The following is a 16,105-nucleotide window of genomic DNA, read 5'->3' on the forward strand; positions in this document are numbered from 1 at the left end:
CATCTGTGAACAAGGCAGGCGGGCATGTGGGGGAGGAAACCCTGCCACTGTGCTGCATAGTTCAACCCTTAAAACTAATTCAGTTGTGTCACAAATTGTCAGCCTTATATTTGAGTCCTTAGAATCATGACCAACTAAATACAAATAGGTCATTGTATCAAAATATCCCCTTAGGGTCAAAACTATTAAGGGAGCAGGTGCCTGAGCTTAGTTTAGAGCTTACAGAAAACTCGTGATCAAATGCAGGTCTAACAGATGAAAGGCAGCATAGGTGTTACGCTTTTGGAGGTCAGGGCCAGGATCCAACAGAACTGCACAACTAGTTCCCCACACCCTAAAGGGCTTTGGACTCGTGTTTCATGCACATCCTCCTCACACCATACAAGTTCTGAGTCTAAGGGGATGTCCGAAAGCATTGCTTTGAAGCAGGACTCTCAGTGGCACCTCTCTGTTGATATCCCACTCATGGGCTTCCTGTAGGCATGTGGATGGTGGTTGTGAGAATGGGGTGCTAGACATGATAGGTCAGGTCTGATCTAGCAAGGCTCTTCTTAATTGGATCTAATCTTATAAATCCAATCTGCACAATCCCACCACCAGCCCTTGGCACCTTGGATAACTGCTGAGCATCCCCACTTGTGGGTGCCTTCTGCCAATCGGGCCTGCCTACCCACCTGTGCTCCCTTGGGCCCATTTTATCTTGTGAAACGGAACAGCAGCCAAAACGATCACAGGGCACTGAACGACATTTGAAATGGTAGTTCCTTGTTACAGATCATGGCGCAACTGCTGCCCACTGCCACTAACATGCCCAAAGAGGAGTTACCAATATTGCGGCAGCCCGCCAATGTTAGAAGCCTATTAGGCAAATAGTTTGTGGCTCAGATATAGAGCCAGCTCTGATTGTGACCACAACAGGGCTAATGGATCATTGTGCAAAAGAAAGCATCTCCGTGCATTATTTTATGCCATGGCAACGAAGCAAATCATCTATGTAACCAGAGCAGGCGCCATTACAGGCTGCTTGCTTTAAACCTGCAAAAAGATAGCTGAAATCTCTGAGATAATGGAGATTGTTAGATTTCATCTGCAATATACATTTCTACACTTGTAGACTTCTGGTCAAAACATACACCGGGAACAGATAGGAAACAGCAGAATCTAGATCAGGGGTACAGAACCTGTGGCCTTCCAGATGCTGTTGGACTACAACTCCCAGCATGCTTAGCTATTGAGCCTACTTGTTGGGGCTGATAGGAGTCAGAGTCCAACAACTTCCAGAGGGCCACAGGTTTCCCATCCCTGGCCTAGATGTTGGTTAATAACAAAACAAAACAAAATTGATTATTGCTTTTCCCAGAGCAACCAAAACATAGATCTTTACATTGTGTGTTTTCTTTATGACTGAAATATAACAAAATCCTAAATACATTCCTCTATATTCCTCTCATGCATGAGTCAACAGCTGCAGACCTCTGAAGCAAACCTGGACCCCTAAGGATGCTGCTACCTGCCCCTTCACAAGTTACTGATCTATAGGTGAAAGATAAGCTGGTCTCTGTGGCAACAGAACTTGGTGGCATAGCATACTAGATGGTCTTCCCACCTCTTCTCCCACCTCAAAGTGTCCCCTGGACAGACAAATTCTTTACCAGAGCTCTCTTATGACCAATATAATTGTTTTTAAAGGATTATGGGCCTTTAAAAACACTTCAAACATTTCCCAACTATCGTCAAAACCCATTTAAACTCTCAGGAGTATACAACCACTATGCAGGTTTATTGCTAAATTTCTACAGTGAAATTAAATAGGAAGTGATCAAAGTCTAACTATGCTCGACATTTTAGGCATCAGGAATGAGCTGTTTCACCTGTAATGAACTGCTTCACCTATACTTAGTAGTTATGACTTTCATACTATTTTGGTAATACACTTAGGATGTAAGACTACGGTAATTACATTTCCCTCAAGTTAACCTCTCTGGAAATATATATATATAATTATATACATTTTATTTAAAGTAGTATGGAAGCACAAAATTAACCACAGGGACAGATTTTGTAATGTTATTAACAGCATCTCCTTCTTTGAAGAGATAGGAACATCTTTTGGGGAAACTATCATTGAAAGAGGTTTTACAATACTTTTTTTAAAAGGAAAGAAGTGTAAGATGCAACCTCACCTGCTTGGTATTGTCTTTAAGCAGCCTTTGATAGATTTGTCTGTAACACCTTCCTGGACTTTATCTGTAACTTCTCCCTGGGCTTTATTCTCTTCCGCTGGTGGTGCAGTTTCCTTTTTATGACAGATCAAAATATAATTGCGATTGTCATTGTTTGCCCAAAATATTCCCACCGATGTCTCATAACGGATGCAAAATTCAACCTTAGCGTCCTCTCTCTGATAAGGAGGAACCAATGAAATCTTGAACAAGAACTGGTCAGTCTCGCCATCACAAGAATTAGGCACATAATCTCCTAAGATGTCATAATAAGTCTGCCAGTTGTCCAAAGACATTCGGACATAGACCAGCTTTTCGAAGGATACATTCAGAACACGGATGATGCCCTTCATACATGTTATCCCTGGCAGGAACTCGACAGACTCTAGCCATACTTTCTGTGCACGCACTTTTTGCAAAAGCTCTTCTTGTGTGGCAGGCAGTATAAACAGTGGAGATAAATAAAATTCCTCCACAGGCACAACTTCATCTTCTAAGTCGTCATTTGGTAATGTAATTGGAACATCCCAGGTATCAAACTCCTTAACGGATACAAGGTCAAAACCAAATGCATCAGCAAATGAAACTTTTCTTGCAATGGTGGATGGGGTTTCTGCTTCCATTTCTTCAGAAGAATCTGAATTCCGCCTCCGGGGGCTGGGGGAGAAGCGGTGCTGCAGTGTAGCTTTAACATCTTCATCTTCTGAGAGAGAATCGCTTAAAGTGGGAACTTCTAATAAGTTCTCCCTACTAATCTGACCAGGTTCTTCAAAAGACTCCATTGGGTTCTCTGATATAAACCGAAAGAGACCCGTCTGAGTAGTGGCAGCTGATATTTGAGACCTGTGATTTGAAACAAGGATTAATATTACAGTTGACATTGCAGAAGGGACTCTGCTCTATTAATAGAAGCAATGGCTTTTTAACTATGCTTGCCTGTTCTCCAAAGGCCTTCAGTCTGATAGCATTACTGTGAAAACATCCATTTTGAAACAGATGTCAACCAGCCAACAACTTTAAACCTGAACCCACTTTCATCATGAAAGCAAACATAAAAACATATGTATTCATAATATACTAAGTTGACATTCCAAGTGATAGAAAGCAACCATAGATTCCTGATCTGGGATGTTTATTTTGTTATCTTGAGGATTCCTATATTGTATGAGATTTCTATGCTATGCACAAAATAGGCAGTTTGACTTGCCTTGCATTCGTGTTTTTTTTAAGGGCAGGGAGCCAGTATCTGCCCTCCGTGAACCATGTTAATCAACACTTTTCAGACAGATCATAGAATCATAGAATCATAGAATCATAGAATCATAGAATCATAGAGTTGGAATAGACCACAAGGGCCATCGAGTCCAACCCCCTGCCAAGCAGGAAACGCCATCAGAGCACTCCTGACATATGGTTGTCAAGCCTCTGCTTAAAGACCTCCAAGGAAGGAGACTCCACCACACTCCTTGGGAGCAAATTCCACTGTTGAACAGCTCTTACTGTCAGGAAGTTCTTCCTAATGTTTAGGTGGAATCTTCTTTCTTGTAGTTTGGATCCATTGCTCCGTGTCCGCTTCTCTGGAGCAGCAGAAAACAACCTTTCTCCCTCCTCTATGTGACATCCTTTTATATATTTGAACATGGCTATCATATCACCCCTTAACCTCCTCTTCTCCAGGCTAAACATGCCCAGCTCCCTTAGCCATTCCTCATAAGGCATCGTTTCCAGGCCTTTGACCATTTTGGTTGCCCTCCTCTGGACACGTTCCAGTTTGTCAGTGTCCTTCTTGAATTGTGGTGCCCAGAACTGGACACAGTACTCCAGGTGAGGTCTGACCACAGCAGAATACAGTGGCACTATTACTTCCCTTGATCTAGATGCTATACTCCTATTGATGCAGCCCAGAATTGCATTGGCTTTTTTAGCTGCCGCGTCACACTGTTGGCTCATGTCAAGTTTGTGGTCAACCAAGACTCCTAGATCCTTTTCACATGTACTGCTCTCAAGCCAGGTGTCACCCATCTTGTATTTGTGCCTCTCATTTTTTTTGCACAAGTGCAATACTTTACATTTCTCCCTGTTAAAGTTCATCTTGTTTGTTTTGGCCCAGTTCTCTAATCTGTCAAGGTCATTTTGAAGTGTGATCCTGTCCTCTGGGGTGTTAGCCACACCCCCCACACCCCAGTTTGGTGTCATCTGCAAATTTGATCAGGATGCCCTTGAGTCCATCATCCAAGTTGTTGATAAAGATGTTGAATAAGACCGGGCCCAAGACAGAACCCTGTGGCACCCCACTAGTCACTCTTCTCCAGGATGAAGAGGAACCATTGATGAGCACCCTTTGGGTTCGGTCAGTCAGCCAGTTACAAATCCACTGAGTGGTAGCATAGTCAAGACCGCATTTTACCAGCTTCTTTACAAGAATATCATGGGGCACCTTGTCGAATGCCTTGCTGAAATCAAGGTAGGCTACATCCACTGCGTTCCCTTCATCTACCAGACTTGTAATTCTGTCAAAAAACGAGATCAGGTTAGTCTGACATGACTTATTTTTCAGAAATCCATGCTGACTATTGGTGATCACAGCATTCCTTTCTAGGTGCTCACAGACTGTTTGCTTAATGATCTGCTCCAGAATCTTCCCTGGTATTGATCCTAGGGTTGTAATCAGTTAATCTGGTTTAATTTGGCATTGATGCCACTCCTTGTCTCTGTCATTCCTATAGCTGCCTTAAGTTTCATTTAATATCCTTTCTATATAGTTTTTACCCTGTGGTTTAATGCATAGTGTCCTGAAAATCCACAACACTTTCAGCTTAAATGCTTTTCAAAAGGTAAGATTCTAACAAATGCATTTTTTTCAGCAGGAACTCAATGGAACTCAGTTCCGGCACCTCTCAGGTGGGTTCCATTGCCGTTCTAAGAGAACAACAGTGGTGTTCATGGTGTTCATTTTCTTTTTTCTAGAAAAACAGCACTGATTCTAACCCTTACACTTGAAGCAAAGGATGAAACTGCCTCGTGTCAAAACACATGAAGCATTGTGGGGAAGATGGAAGGAGGGAGAGAGGGCCAGCGGGGAATGTTGTAGGATTTTAATAAAAGGTTATGATCAGTGCCAGCTAGCAACTGCAAAACAGATGTGTTGTGTCCTATGTGGCGCAAGTGTGGCAAATCTGCCCTGCTATGGGGCCTGTCAGATATAATCCCATTATAACTGAATACTACATTGTATCAGGTAGCTCTCAGCATTGCATGAGTCATCTTTTGACCAACCCCTACAATAGTCTTTCTCCGCCCATTTGTGTCAGCATTAGAAAGCACCTGCACATTGTGCAAAAGAGATAAAGCCTACTCTGAATAGATTACAGATAGGGAATAAATTTGGTTCGGTTAGGATTTTATTGTGAACCTACTTAAATTGCACTTAACTGAAACTATATATGAGCCAAAACTCATCTGTCCTTTGCAATTTCTCCACTCAGATGTGTGCAAAGATGTGTGTCTTAGGGGACAGTTTGCAAAAAATACATATATTAAAGAAAATTGCATATGCATTGTATTGGGGGAAATTGCCTGCAAAAATGTGTGTATTAGAAGAAATGCTGGTTTTTTATGTTGTGAACTGCCCTGAAATATAACAATAACAACAATAACAATAATTTACATGAGGACTTTTAAAAAAACAGTCCATTAACTGATACAGAAATGTAGCAGTTCAGGGAATGTGAATACACTGATGTCAGTTACATCTGAATAACAAGGAGCTGCATATGGTGCAATTCCGTGTTTATTGAACAATCAGGCTCCATATTGGTATTCAGAATCAATTCTGAATTAAACTGAAGTCCCGTCTAGTCTGGCATCCTGTTACCCACCATAGCCAAGTAGATATTTCTGGGGAGCGCAAAAACAAGGCATGAATACAACAAGCCCCGGCTGATATGCCTCTGCAGCAAATGGCATACAGAGGCATGCAGGTTTCATATAGCCACCATTATTAGCAGCCACTGCTACCCTTACCCCATGTGACTTTGTCTAATCCTTTTTGAAGTCATCTAACCCAGAGGCTATCCCTATGTCTTTTGCCACAAAAATCCCATAAATTACAAATTATTTTGTCTGTTCAGAATCTCCAACAAATCAGCTTTATTGGATGACGCCAGATTCTTCTATTATGGGACAAGGAGTAAGAATACCTTTTCTCTATGTGCTTTCTTCACACCATGCCTAATTTTATTAAAATGCTTAGCATTTATCCACCCCCAGCCACATTTTTTAAAAGTAAAAAAACCCCAAATGCTTTAGCTTTCTTTTCCAAATAGACACTACTTCAAACCTCTTAGAATTTTGATTGCACCTTTTTGCACCTCTTCCAGCTCAACGTATCCTTGTGCAGATGGGGTGAGCAGAACTGTATACCGTATTGCATTTGTGATCCACACTGCAGACTTGTATTAAGAGAATGATCATACAGATGGTTTTATTTTTAATCCATTTCCAAATTCCCTTGCATGGAATTTCCTTTTCCTTTCTTTTTCTTTGCAGTCGCCACACACTGCATAAAAAAAGTCTTACCCCTCTCTGAATTTCTTCACCATCTCAGCAAGAACAATTCAAGCAAGAAAAATTCAAAACAGGGGTGTTTTCTGTTGGAAGAACTCTCTGACTTGGTCTCACATGTGGCTCCATCAACATCCATGAATTTTCTGTCCAGTTTACTGTCACAATATATTGGTAGTCACAACATATTGACATTTAATGTCTCTGTTTTGCATAGTATATTTTCAGGCTTCATTTCATTACATTGGCAAGCGGAACGTAAAATGGTTTTGTAAGGGACTTGGCCCTTTGTAAACTGGATTTTTTTTGTCTGTGTGGCTTTTTTATTTTGTAATGTTTAGTTGTTGTTGTTGTTTTAATTGTTTAAAGTTGTTGTGGTTAGGATTGTTTTACATTCTTTAAATAAATAGTTGGGAAGTCCCTGGTAGAATCAGTCTTAATTAACTAATTGATTGATGCAATCTTTTGGATAAGCTTTTCCAGCTCGATGAAAAGGCCTCTGTCCTAGGTGTTCATTTTGTAATCTTCAGCTGTTTTTTATATGTATATAAAAGGTGGTTCATTATGCATGAGACATGTGTAAAAGGCGAATGTGTGTGTAGTCTTTCTGTACACCAAAATAGGTAATGAAAACTGCTAAAATATTAATCCAGTCTGATCTATCCCATGGGTGTGTTTAGATCAGATGTGCTGTGTATCAAACTGTATCTCACTGAGCCAAGGCAACCTCATTTGCAGCAAACAAATTCCTTGCCCTTTCCCACAAGAGAAATAGAAGCAGCCTGGTAAGAGTAAAAACCAAGAAGCTATCAAAAATCATCCTTGTATGGAGAAAGGGAGGATTTCCAGATGTTGTTGAACTACATTGCCCATCATCTTGACCATTGGCCATGATGGCTGGGACTGATGGGAGTTGGCGTCCAAGAAGTTCAGGAGGGGTCCCCTCCAGATATTCAAGCCATCCCTGCTTCAACAGCTCACGTGTGCGTTATTAGCTAACCACCTCTTTTATTCAGTATCTCCAGCTCCAAAAGCCAGCTGTGGGTTTTCTGAAGATTTCACAATTGGTGCACAGCACATGGAAGATAGAAGGATTTCGTACCAGCAACAAGGACCAGCGCTGGCCCACCCATGAGGCAAGGCAAGGTGGCCATCTTAGATGGAAGATCTGGCTTCCAAGAAATGCATTGCTCATTGTTGCTGCCACTGCACTCCACTGTTGTGCCTCATGTAGATCTTCACTACCCTTGTGCCTGGTAGAGATATTTTTAGTCCCCTCTTGTTCCCTGGTGGATGGGCGAGCACCATTTTGTGGTTTCCCACAGGTGCCAAAATGTACTGGGCTGGTCCTGGCTAGCACCACATGCTCCAGAACCACACTGCACAATCACTTGATACGTTGGTAGTGGTCAGCTTATTACCTGCTAAGCTTGCATTCCATGGACTGGTGTGTTTGCATGATAAATAAAAATAGCACTATACACTTTATCAGTGGCAGCTTTTTCATACATTTCTGTTATCTTGAGGTTAAGGTATTGAGGTGCTATTGAAGCTGTGTTTTTAATAAAGGTTTCCTTCAACAAACAACTTATGAAGTTTTTAACAGTATTATTGTACATTCAGATCCATTCTCTCTATAGAATATTAATCCCAATGCCCTTTTTCCATTTTTGCATGTAATTAGATTCTAGTATCTGAATCTGATGAAAAATATCATTTCCCAGCTAAACCTTTTGAGTTAACTGATGCAATTAATGTTTCAGATGCTGTCTTTTCCCAAACTGAGGTAATTTTTCATTCCTCTTAATGATACACTTTATCTGGAAATATTGAAGAAGTCTATTTGCACCCATTTTATTAAGAACTTTATCATTACCACCCATTTTATTAGGTTCTTGAAGAGATAGCAGATGCCTACCACATGTTAGTTCGATTGTTTAAATGCATGCTATAATCATACCAAAAAAGACATTGAGTAAAGTGAAGTTTTCTTTGCAGAAATACATGTAAAAGGAGAAGGATCTGGCTCACCCAGAGAAGTGAAGTCTTCTCTCTGGTCTGTGCCAAGGCCTGTCTCCAAAAAATATTTTGTTCCCAATGAACCAATTGTGAGCACTGTTCATAATTATTCAGAGGCCAGCTGGCAGGCTCCTTTCCACTCACTTGTGCATTCTACTGAGGGCAGCATGCATGCCTTTCAGTCGCATGGGGGAAACATGATTGTTTTGCTTCAGCAGGAACCTTCCAAATTCCCTCTGCAATTCACTCTAGTTTAAATTTGTTGGCAACTCTGTTTTTGCAGATTTTTTTTACAGATCATTGCTCTGGGATCAAGTTGTGACCAGCATCATGAGTAAGGGCTACCAAGAAGAAAGGTTTGAACTCAAAGACTGTGCTTTTCCTTGACCACTTGGTGTGTTTGTGTGTGTGTGTGTGTGTGTGTGTGTGAGAGAGAGAGAGAGAGAGAGAGAGAGAGAGAGAGAGAGAGAGCGCACACTGACTCCCCCAGGAGCGCCTACAAGGACGTGTTGGACCAGCAGATCAAAACATAGTGCTGGCTATTCCATCCATTCTTGGCTCTCTGCTGGATCCCACTCTGAACACATGCCTACATGAGTACCCCTCATCTTTTAAACAGGACTACGGGTGGCGCTCTGGGTTAAACCACAGAAGGTCGGCAGTTCGAATCCCTGTGATGGGGTGAGCTCCCGTTGCTCAGTCCCTGCTCCTGTCAACCTAGCAGTTCAAAAGCACATCAGATAAATAGGTACCGCTCAGGCGGGAAGGTAAACAGAGTTTCCATGCGCTGCTCTGGTTCGCCAGAAGCGGCTTAGTCATGCTGGCCACATGACCCGGAAGCTGTATGCCGGCTCCCTCGGCCAATAAAGTGAAATGAGCGCCGCAACCCCAGAATCGGCCACAACTGGACCTAATGGCCAGGGGTCCCTTTACCTTTATAGGTAGGCGGACCTTGTGCAGCTAACAGGGTGCCTCATTGTTCATTCTTCTAAACTTTCTCATCATAGGCTTTGCTCCAGGAGGGCCTAGAATGATCAGGGGTGAAGGTATCTCGAACTGGATCAGGCAGGCAGATGGTGTGGGGCCTTCTTGTGCTACTGATGGGGTGTCATTGAGATGGCAGGCTCCAACTGCTCTTCAGACACCCTGGAAGTGCTGTGGGTCCTGCTCTTCCTCAGGAGTCTTCTTGGACCAAACCTGGTCAGGCACCAACAAAAGTTTAGGCCAGGCATCCCCAACCTGCGGCCCTTCAGATGTTTTGGCCTACAACTCCCATGATCTCTAGCTAACAGGACCAGTGGTCAGGGATGATGGGAATTGTAGTCCAAAACATCTGGAGGGCCAAAGGTTGGGGATGCCTGGTTTAGGCTGGGCTTCAGAGATGAAAGCTTCTGTTTTGATTTTGTGCAATAGACTGGAAATAATTACAGCCAAGTCCGCAACAAATTTCACTTCAATTTGTATTTTCTATCAGGCAAGCATGTGTTCTGTCAAATGCAAACATGTTTGACTAGGTGTCATGCACAGGAGCCAAGCAGTGATATCAGTTTTTTCTGCATATCAGCGAAGGGTCAGCAAACTTTTTCAGCAGATGGCTGGTCCACTGTCCCTCAGACCTTGTGGGGGGGCCGGACTATATTTTTTTGGGGGGGGAATGAATGAATTCCTATGCCCCACAAATAACCCAGAGATGCATTTTAAATAAAAGCACACATTTTACTCATGTAAAAACACCAGGCAGGCCCACAAATAACCCAGAGATGCATTTTAAATAAAAGGACACATTCCACTCATGTAAAAACACACTGATTGCCGGACTGTCTGTGGGCCGGATTTAGAAGGCGATTGGGCCGGATCCGGCCCCCAGGCCTTAGTTTGCCTACCCATGATCTAACCCTTTCACAATGCTATCAAACTGTGATCTTTTTTTCCTTCAGTCCTTGGCTTTCAGTGGGGAACACTGAAGGGTGTTTTCCCAGATTATGCAGAAGGGAATGGCAGTCTGCTTATCTTCATGCCTTTCTTGCTATAATTGTTTCATTTTCCCTACCCTATTCAGTTAGTATTTGCACCTTGATTTCTTGTAAATATGAGTAGCTAACCCAGTATAAAAGAGAGAACAGAATATGAGCTGGAGCTGAACATCCATTTAGGTTGCATGTACCTCATTTACTTTGGATGCAAGCGGCTGTATCAAATGAATACTTTTACCAAAAATCTTCCCATAAAATACTGTAAAACCTAAGCAGTAACCCAGGAATTCAGGACTACTGCAATGATTGGCAACTTTGAGAGCAGCACAGACATTCCAAACACCTGTGAAACCTACCAAGAAAAGGTAGACGCATCCAATGGAATTTCTCCCAGACTAGCCATTGGTGTGCTATATGCCAAAAGAAGTCTATCAAAACGCATAACCGAAGATGCTACGGAGAAGCCGCCACTATCTTACATCACTTTGATTGCTAATGCGATTCTTTCCTCGTCTATAAGGAAGCTCACTTTAGCTGCTATTTACAAATATATTGAAGAAAATATTCCTTTTTACAGGAAGAAAGGCCAAAGCTGGAAAAACAGTGTCAGGCATAATCTTTCACTAAATGATTGCTTTATCAAAGTGGGAAGGTGTGAAGACGGCAAAGGAAATTACTGGAGCATCCGACAAATGTAAACGATTTTGTGCATGGTGACTTTCGGCAACACCACAGACTGCACCAACAAGGACGCCAAAGGGAATATGACCCACATCACAGCACATCTTACTGTGCACCGTGGGGAAACTGCTCTTGTTTGAAACTCGCTTTGCCTTCTCAAATGAATCCCTACATTTGGGATCCCTTCTGGGAAACGCTGATTGTGAAAATGCTTTCCAAGGGCTGGAGGTTAACTTTGGTTTTTCCCATAGAAAGTTTTAATCTGTGATACAATTCAGTGAAGCAAAATGGAACTCCGTGGATGTGTTTTATGGGTTACGTTCTTCAACTGTACAGCAGAACATTTTCCTGAATGTTCAACAGATGTTCCCTGCTTCCTTATGCATCTGCCCTTTCAATCAACAGAGTAGAGATGCATTCAGCTATATCTTTCAGCACCTGAGAGGATGCTACATGCACTTGGACTGGACCAATTCAGCTGGACATTTCATTTTTTATTATTTTTTAATGATATTTATTGAGAATTTTAAAGTTACAAAGAAATAAGAAGGATAAACCAAGAGAAAGAGAAAGGAAAGAAAAAAGTAGATAAAAGTAACAATTAAACAATACAAATCAATAAAAACCAAAGTCAAAAGGAAAAAACAAAACACACAATACATCAAAAGCAAAAATAAACAAAAAATTTAAAAACAAATCCAATATTCCCAGATCCTTAACTGTCATTACCTTATTTCATCGACCTCCTCGCACCTCCCTTTTTTGTATTCTAGTTATTAATTATCTCAGCAAATCCTTTCCATCTTTCACAATATTCTATCATTAAATTACCTTAACCTATTTTAACCTTATCTTACCATAAAAAGTCCTAAAACTTAAAACTTAAATCTTATTTATACCAAATTCTCTTAACCATTACATATTCTTACATAATTCTTTTTAACACTTCTGCTAAAGCCCAATAATTTCATTCCAACATTTTTCTAATACTCATTAATTTTACAATACTTTTCTAAATGAATTTTTAAAACTTTCTTCCAATCTTCATCCATCGTCTCTTCTTCCTGGTCTCGGGTTTTGTCAGTCCTTTCTATCCCATCCATCTAGTCCATAAACCTGGTGACCTTATGTCCGAGGCTCTTAAGTCTCTTCCATGTCCCTTCCGCAGGTCTTCTTCATATTTATACCTGTACTTTACTTTGTCTTCTGCTCCTTTCACTCGGGGAGACTCCAGCTTGACAATATTTTTGTCCCTTCTCGACAAGTCAGCCCTTTTCCATAGTCAACACCGAAATCCACGTGGTATTTGAAGGCATGTTTCAAGGCCCCTCCAAAGTTAAGGGCCCCCACAACTCCTAGCTCCCCCCAGCCCAAAGCCAGACTTGAAAAATCAAAACATCCCTGCATAGGGGGGTCCATCCAGCCCCCCATCTCCAAGCGAAACAGAACTCCATATCTCTAAATCTGACTTTTTCCAGGTTCATTCGTCAAATCCAAAAACTCATGTTCCTGCTGGGTCACAGCTCCCTCCATCTCTGGCACCCGGGGTCCAGCAACCGCCTCCTCCTTCATCTCATCTGTCAAAGCACATTCCTGGATTAATTCCTGAGTGGGTTCTATATAGGTACCCACTGTCTGTCCAAAATTTCCGATCGCAACAGTCATCAAATCCATCTTCTCATGTAACTTTTCCAATAAAGCACTTGTCTTGCAAAAGACAAGCACCAGAGCCTCCGAGTACATTGTTGTTCAAGGTCGAAGTCTGGTCCCACAATCTTAATCTATTACAGCTGCAAAGCTCCCCTGTTCGGTTTTAATAACAGTTTCTTTTTTTTAATGATATTTATTAAAGTTTCAGAAAAGGTTACAAAAATAAGAAAAAGAAAAAAGAAAATACAAAATACAAAATACAGAAAAATAAAAACAATTAAAAACAAATCAATCTTTCCATGTCTTGTCTTTCATTTACTTGTTTCCCTGACCTCCTCACACCTCCCTTTTTTGTATTCCAGTTCAGTTAGTTAATTCAGCAAATCCTTTCCCTCTTTGTTTTTATCTTAATCCTTTATCTTAATATATTATAACTTCAGATTCTCACCTGTTAACAATCCATTTTTACATATTCCTTTGTAACATTGCTGCTAAAACCACTTAACTTCATTCCGACATCATTCTAACATTCATTAATTTTGCAGTATTTCTGTAAATAGTCTTTAAATTTCTTCCAATCTTCTTCCACCAACTCTTCTCCCTGGTCTCGGATTCTGCCAGTCATTTCTGCCAGTTCCATATAGTCCATCACCTTCATCTGCCATTCTTCCAGGGTGGGTAGATCTTGTGTCTTCCAATACTTTGCAATAAGTATTCTTGCTGCTGTTGTAGCATACATAAAGAAAGTTCTATCCTTCTTTGGCACCAATTGGCCAACCATGCCCAGTTTCACAAGCTCCCTCTAGGGGAAACAATTTCTTTTTGTATCCATCCCCTTTTTTTTTTTTAAAGCAGATCTAGCAACAAAGTTTTCCTTTTTCGGATATTTTGTCAATATTTTGATCCTTTTAAATGCGAAGGGGAACAATGGAATCAATATGTTTCTCTTCTTTTAACTATCTGTCAAAAACGTTTGTCCATAGTCAATGAACTTCCCCAGAACGTCTGTCCTGACACCCCGCTCCCAGGTTCAAGACAGTGGAAAATTGCCTTTCTTTACTCTCTCTTCTGCAGGTTTAAACAGTCTAAAAAAGGGTTCCCCCCTCTTCTCCTGCTTCCAAGGGGGGTTCAGTAATTTTAAATGATGAAATTTTGGTCCTTTACAGACGACTTTCTATACTCTAGCTTGCCGTTTCTTTGCTTCAATCTATCTACAAAAAGCGGAAGGCGGACTTCCTGTTTAGACCTTCCCGCGTCAGTGCCAAATTAAAAAAATTCTTAATCCAGTTTTCCGTTCTACTCACGGGCAGTTGTTTAAAATCCAATTGTCCACAAGAAAAAGTCAGCGCTCTCCAGAAACAGCAATGCGGCTTCACTCCGTGAAAGAAGCAGTCGATTCAAAGCACCGCGCCGCTCACCCCACATCGCTCCGGATCCCCGAAAACCGGGTTTCCCCGCGAGTAGGGGGGCGCGCAAAGGTGCCAGCCGCAATTCAGCTGGACATTTCATCCCTGATAACCAATTCATACTTTAATAAATACAACATGATAAAAGTATTTGCTGTAAAAGACAGTGGTGTAATACTGGGACTTTGTTGGAAATGAGTCTCATTTATTTTAATGGAAATTGGTTTCGCATTAAGAGTGCTTAGGGTCAGACTTGACTGAGATTGTACTGCAAATCAGTGAACCGATGTCTTTTATTGTCACAGCTGTTGCTTGGGGGAGTCTCTCGCTTTTGGTTTTTACACTGTCAATATTATATTCCACAGTTGCAAATGATGCTTCAGAGAATACAGTCAACATCGCTGCATGGAAATCACAAACCATTTCATCTAAGTGATTGTTCAGGAATTGTTTAGCAAACCTCACAGCATTTTCTTTAACAATAATGATTGCAAATAGCTACTCTTCAGAAAGCTTTAAGCTGTTACTGCTGTACATTCTTCTTTATTCAATAAGATAGCAAGAGTTGCTGACTTTTACAAAACTGCAGTTACTGCTGATATAATCTGAAACGATGATATGACTGTCAACACATTGTATAGTCCTATTTCAGTGTGAAGTTCATTGCATTGTTTACATTTATTAACAATGAACTTATCATTGTAATGGGGATAGTCTGATCTCATATCTTCTGCTTCAACAGGAATAAACCAGAAGCATTGGCTATTATACCATACAGTTAATGTATTCTTTAGGCATACTCATGTGGAACTATGGACTGGGAAGCCAATGACATAAATGTTTATTCATAATGTGGGGTCTTTATGCCTTTTCTAGAAGTCATTCTTGCTAGTATTATTGGAATACTGCATCCAGTTATAGGTGCCACAATTTAGGAAGGATGTTGAGAAGCTGGAACGTGTGCAGAGAGAACTCAGCTAATAAATTTAGATTTAACTTGATGAAAGATTAGAAATGTTAGTGGGAGATTAGCGATGGAAGAGAACATGCTTATACAGATAACTACTGGTACCTGAGATGAAACCATTTAGAGACAATTGCCATAATTGAAAATACAAATTATACTAGTAAAGCACAATGTCTGAGAGACCTCTTTTCAGATATCACATTGCCATCTATTTCCCTCCTGAAAACTTAGAACAGCATTCAAAATGTGTACACAAACTTTCAATCCAACATCTCAGCGTTGAATGCAAATGTTGTATTGCATTGTCTTTTGCATTTTCCCTCACATTAAAATGAGGTGGGGGTTTCGTGGATACCTGAAACTTCAGGTATGGAATTCTGTCTTGAACATATGTGCAAAGTTTAGTTCCAATGTCTTGGTGTTTACTTGAGTTATCACACGACAAACAAACAGTATGCTAAATGGACCCATTGAACCAAAGACCTTATTCTTCATGGTCAATAAAAAGTTTTTGTTTTAAAAAGGCACAAATATGTTTTAATTCAAGTATGTGTCTCGAATAAACAAGGCAGGAGGCTATCCTTTTCTCTGCGCAGCTACTTTTGGAGTGTACATATTAAATGC

At 41.0% G+C, this 16,105-nt stretch overlaps 1 protein-coding gene across 1 annotated transcript in view; it reads right to left on the bottom strand.

The window, feature by feature from the left end:
- Positions 1 to 3,047, bottom strand: part of PPP1R3A (protein phosphatase 1 regulatory subunit 3A) — a 30,071-nt gene extending 27,024 nt beyond the window's left edge. Inside the window, exon 1 of the mRNA XM_081210847.1 lies at positions 2,184 to 3,047. Within this exon, the coding sequence (XP_081066973.1) occupies positions 2,184 to 3,004 (821 nt within the window). The 5' untranslated portion in view covers positions 3,005 to 3,047. The remainder of the gene's footprint in view (positions 1 to 2,183) is intronic.
- Positions 3,048 to 16,105: the final 13,058 nt, after the last annotated feature.

This window comes from Podarcis bocagei (genome assembly GCF_964188305.1).
Source record: "Podarcis bocagei genome assembly, chromosome: 10".
Lineage (NCBI taxonomy): Eukaryota > Metazoa > Chordata > Lepidosauria > Squamata > Lacertidae > Podarcis > Podarcis bocagei.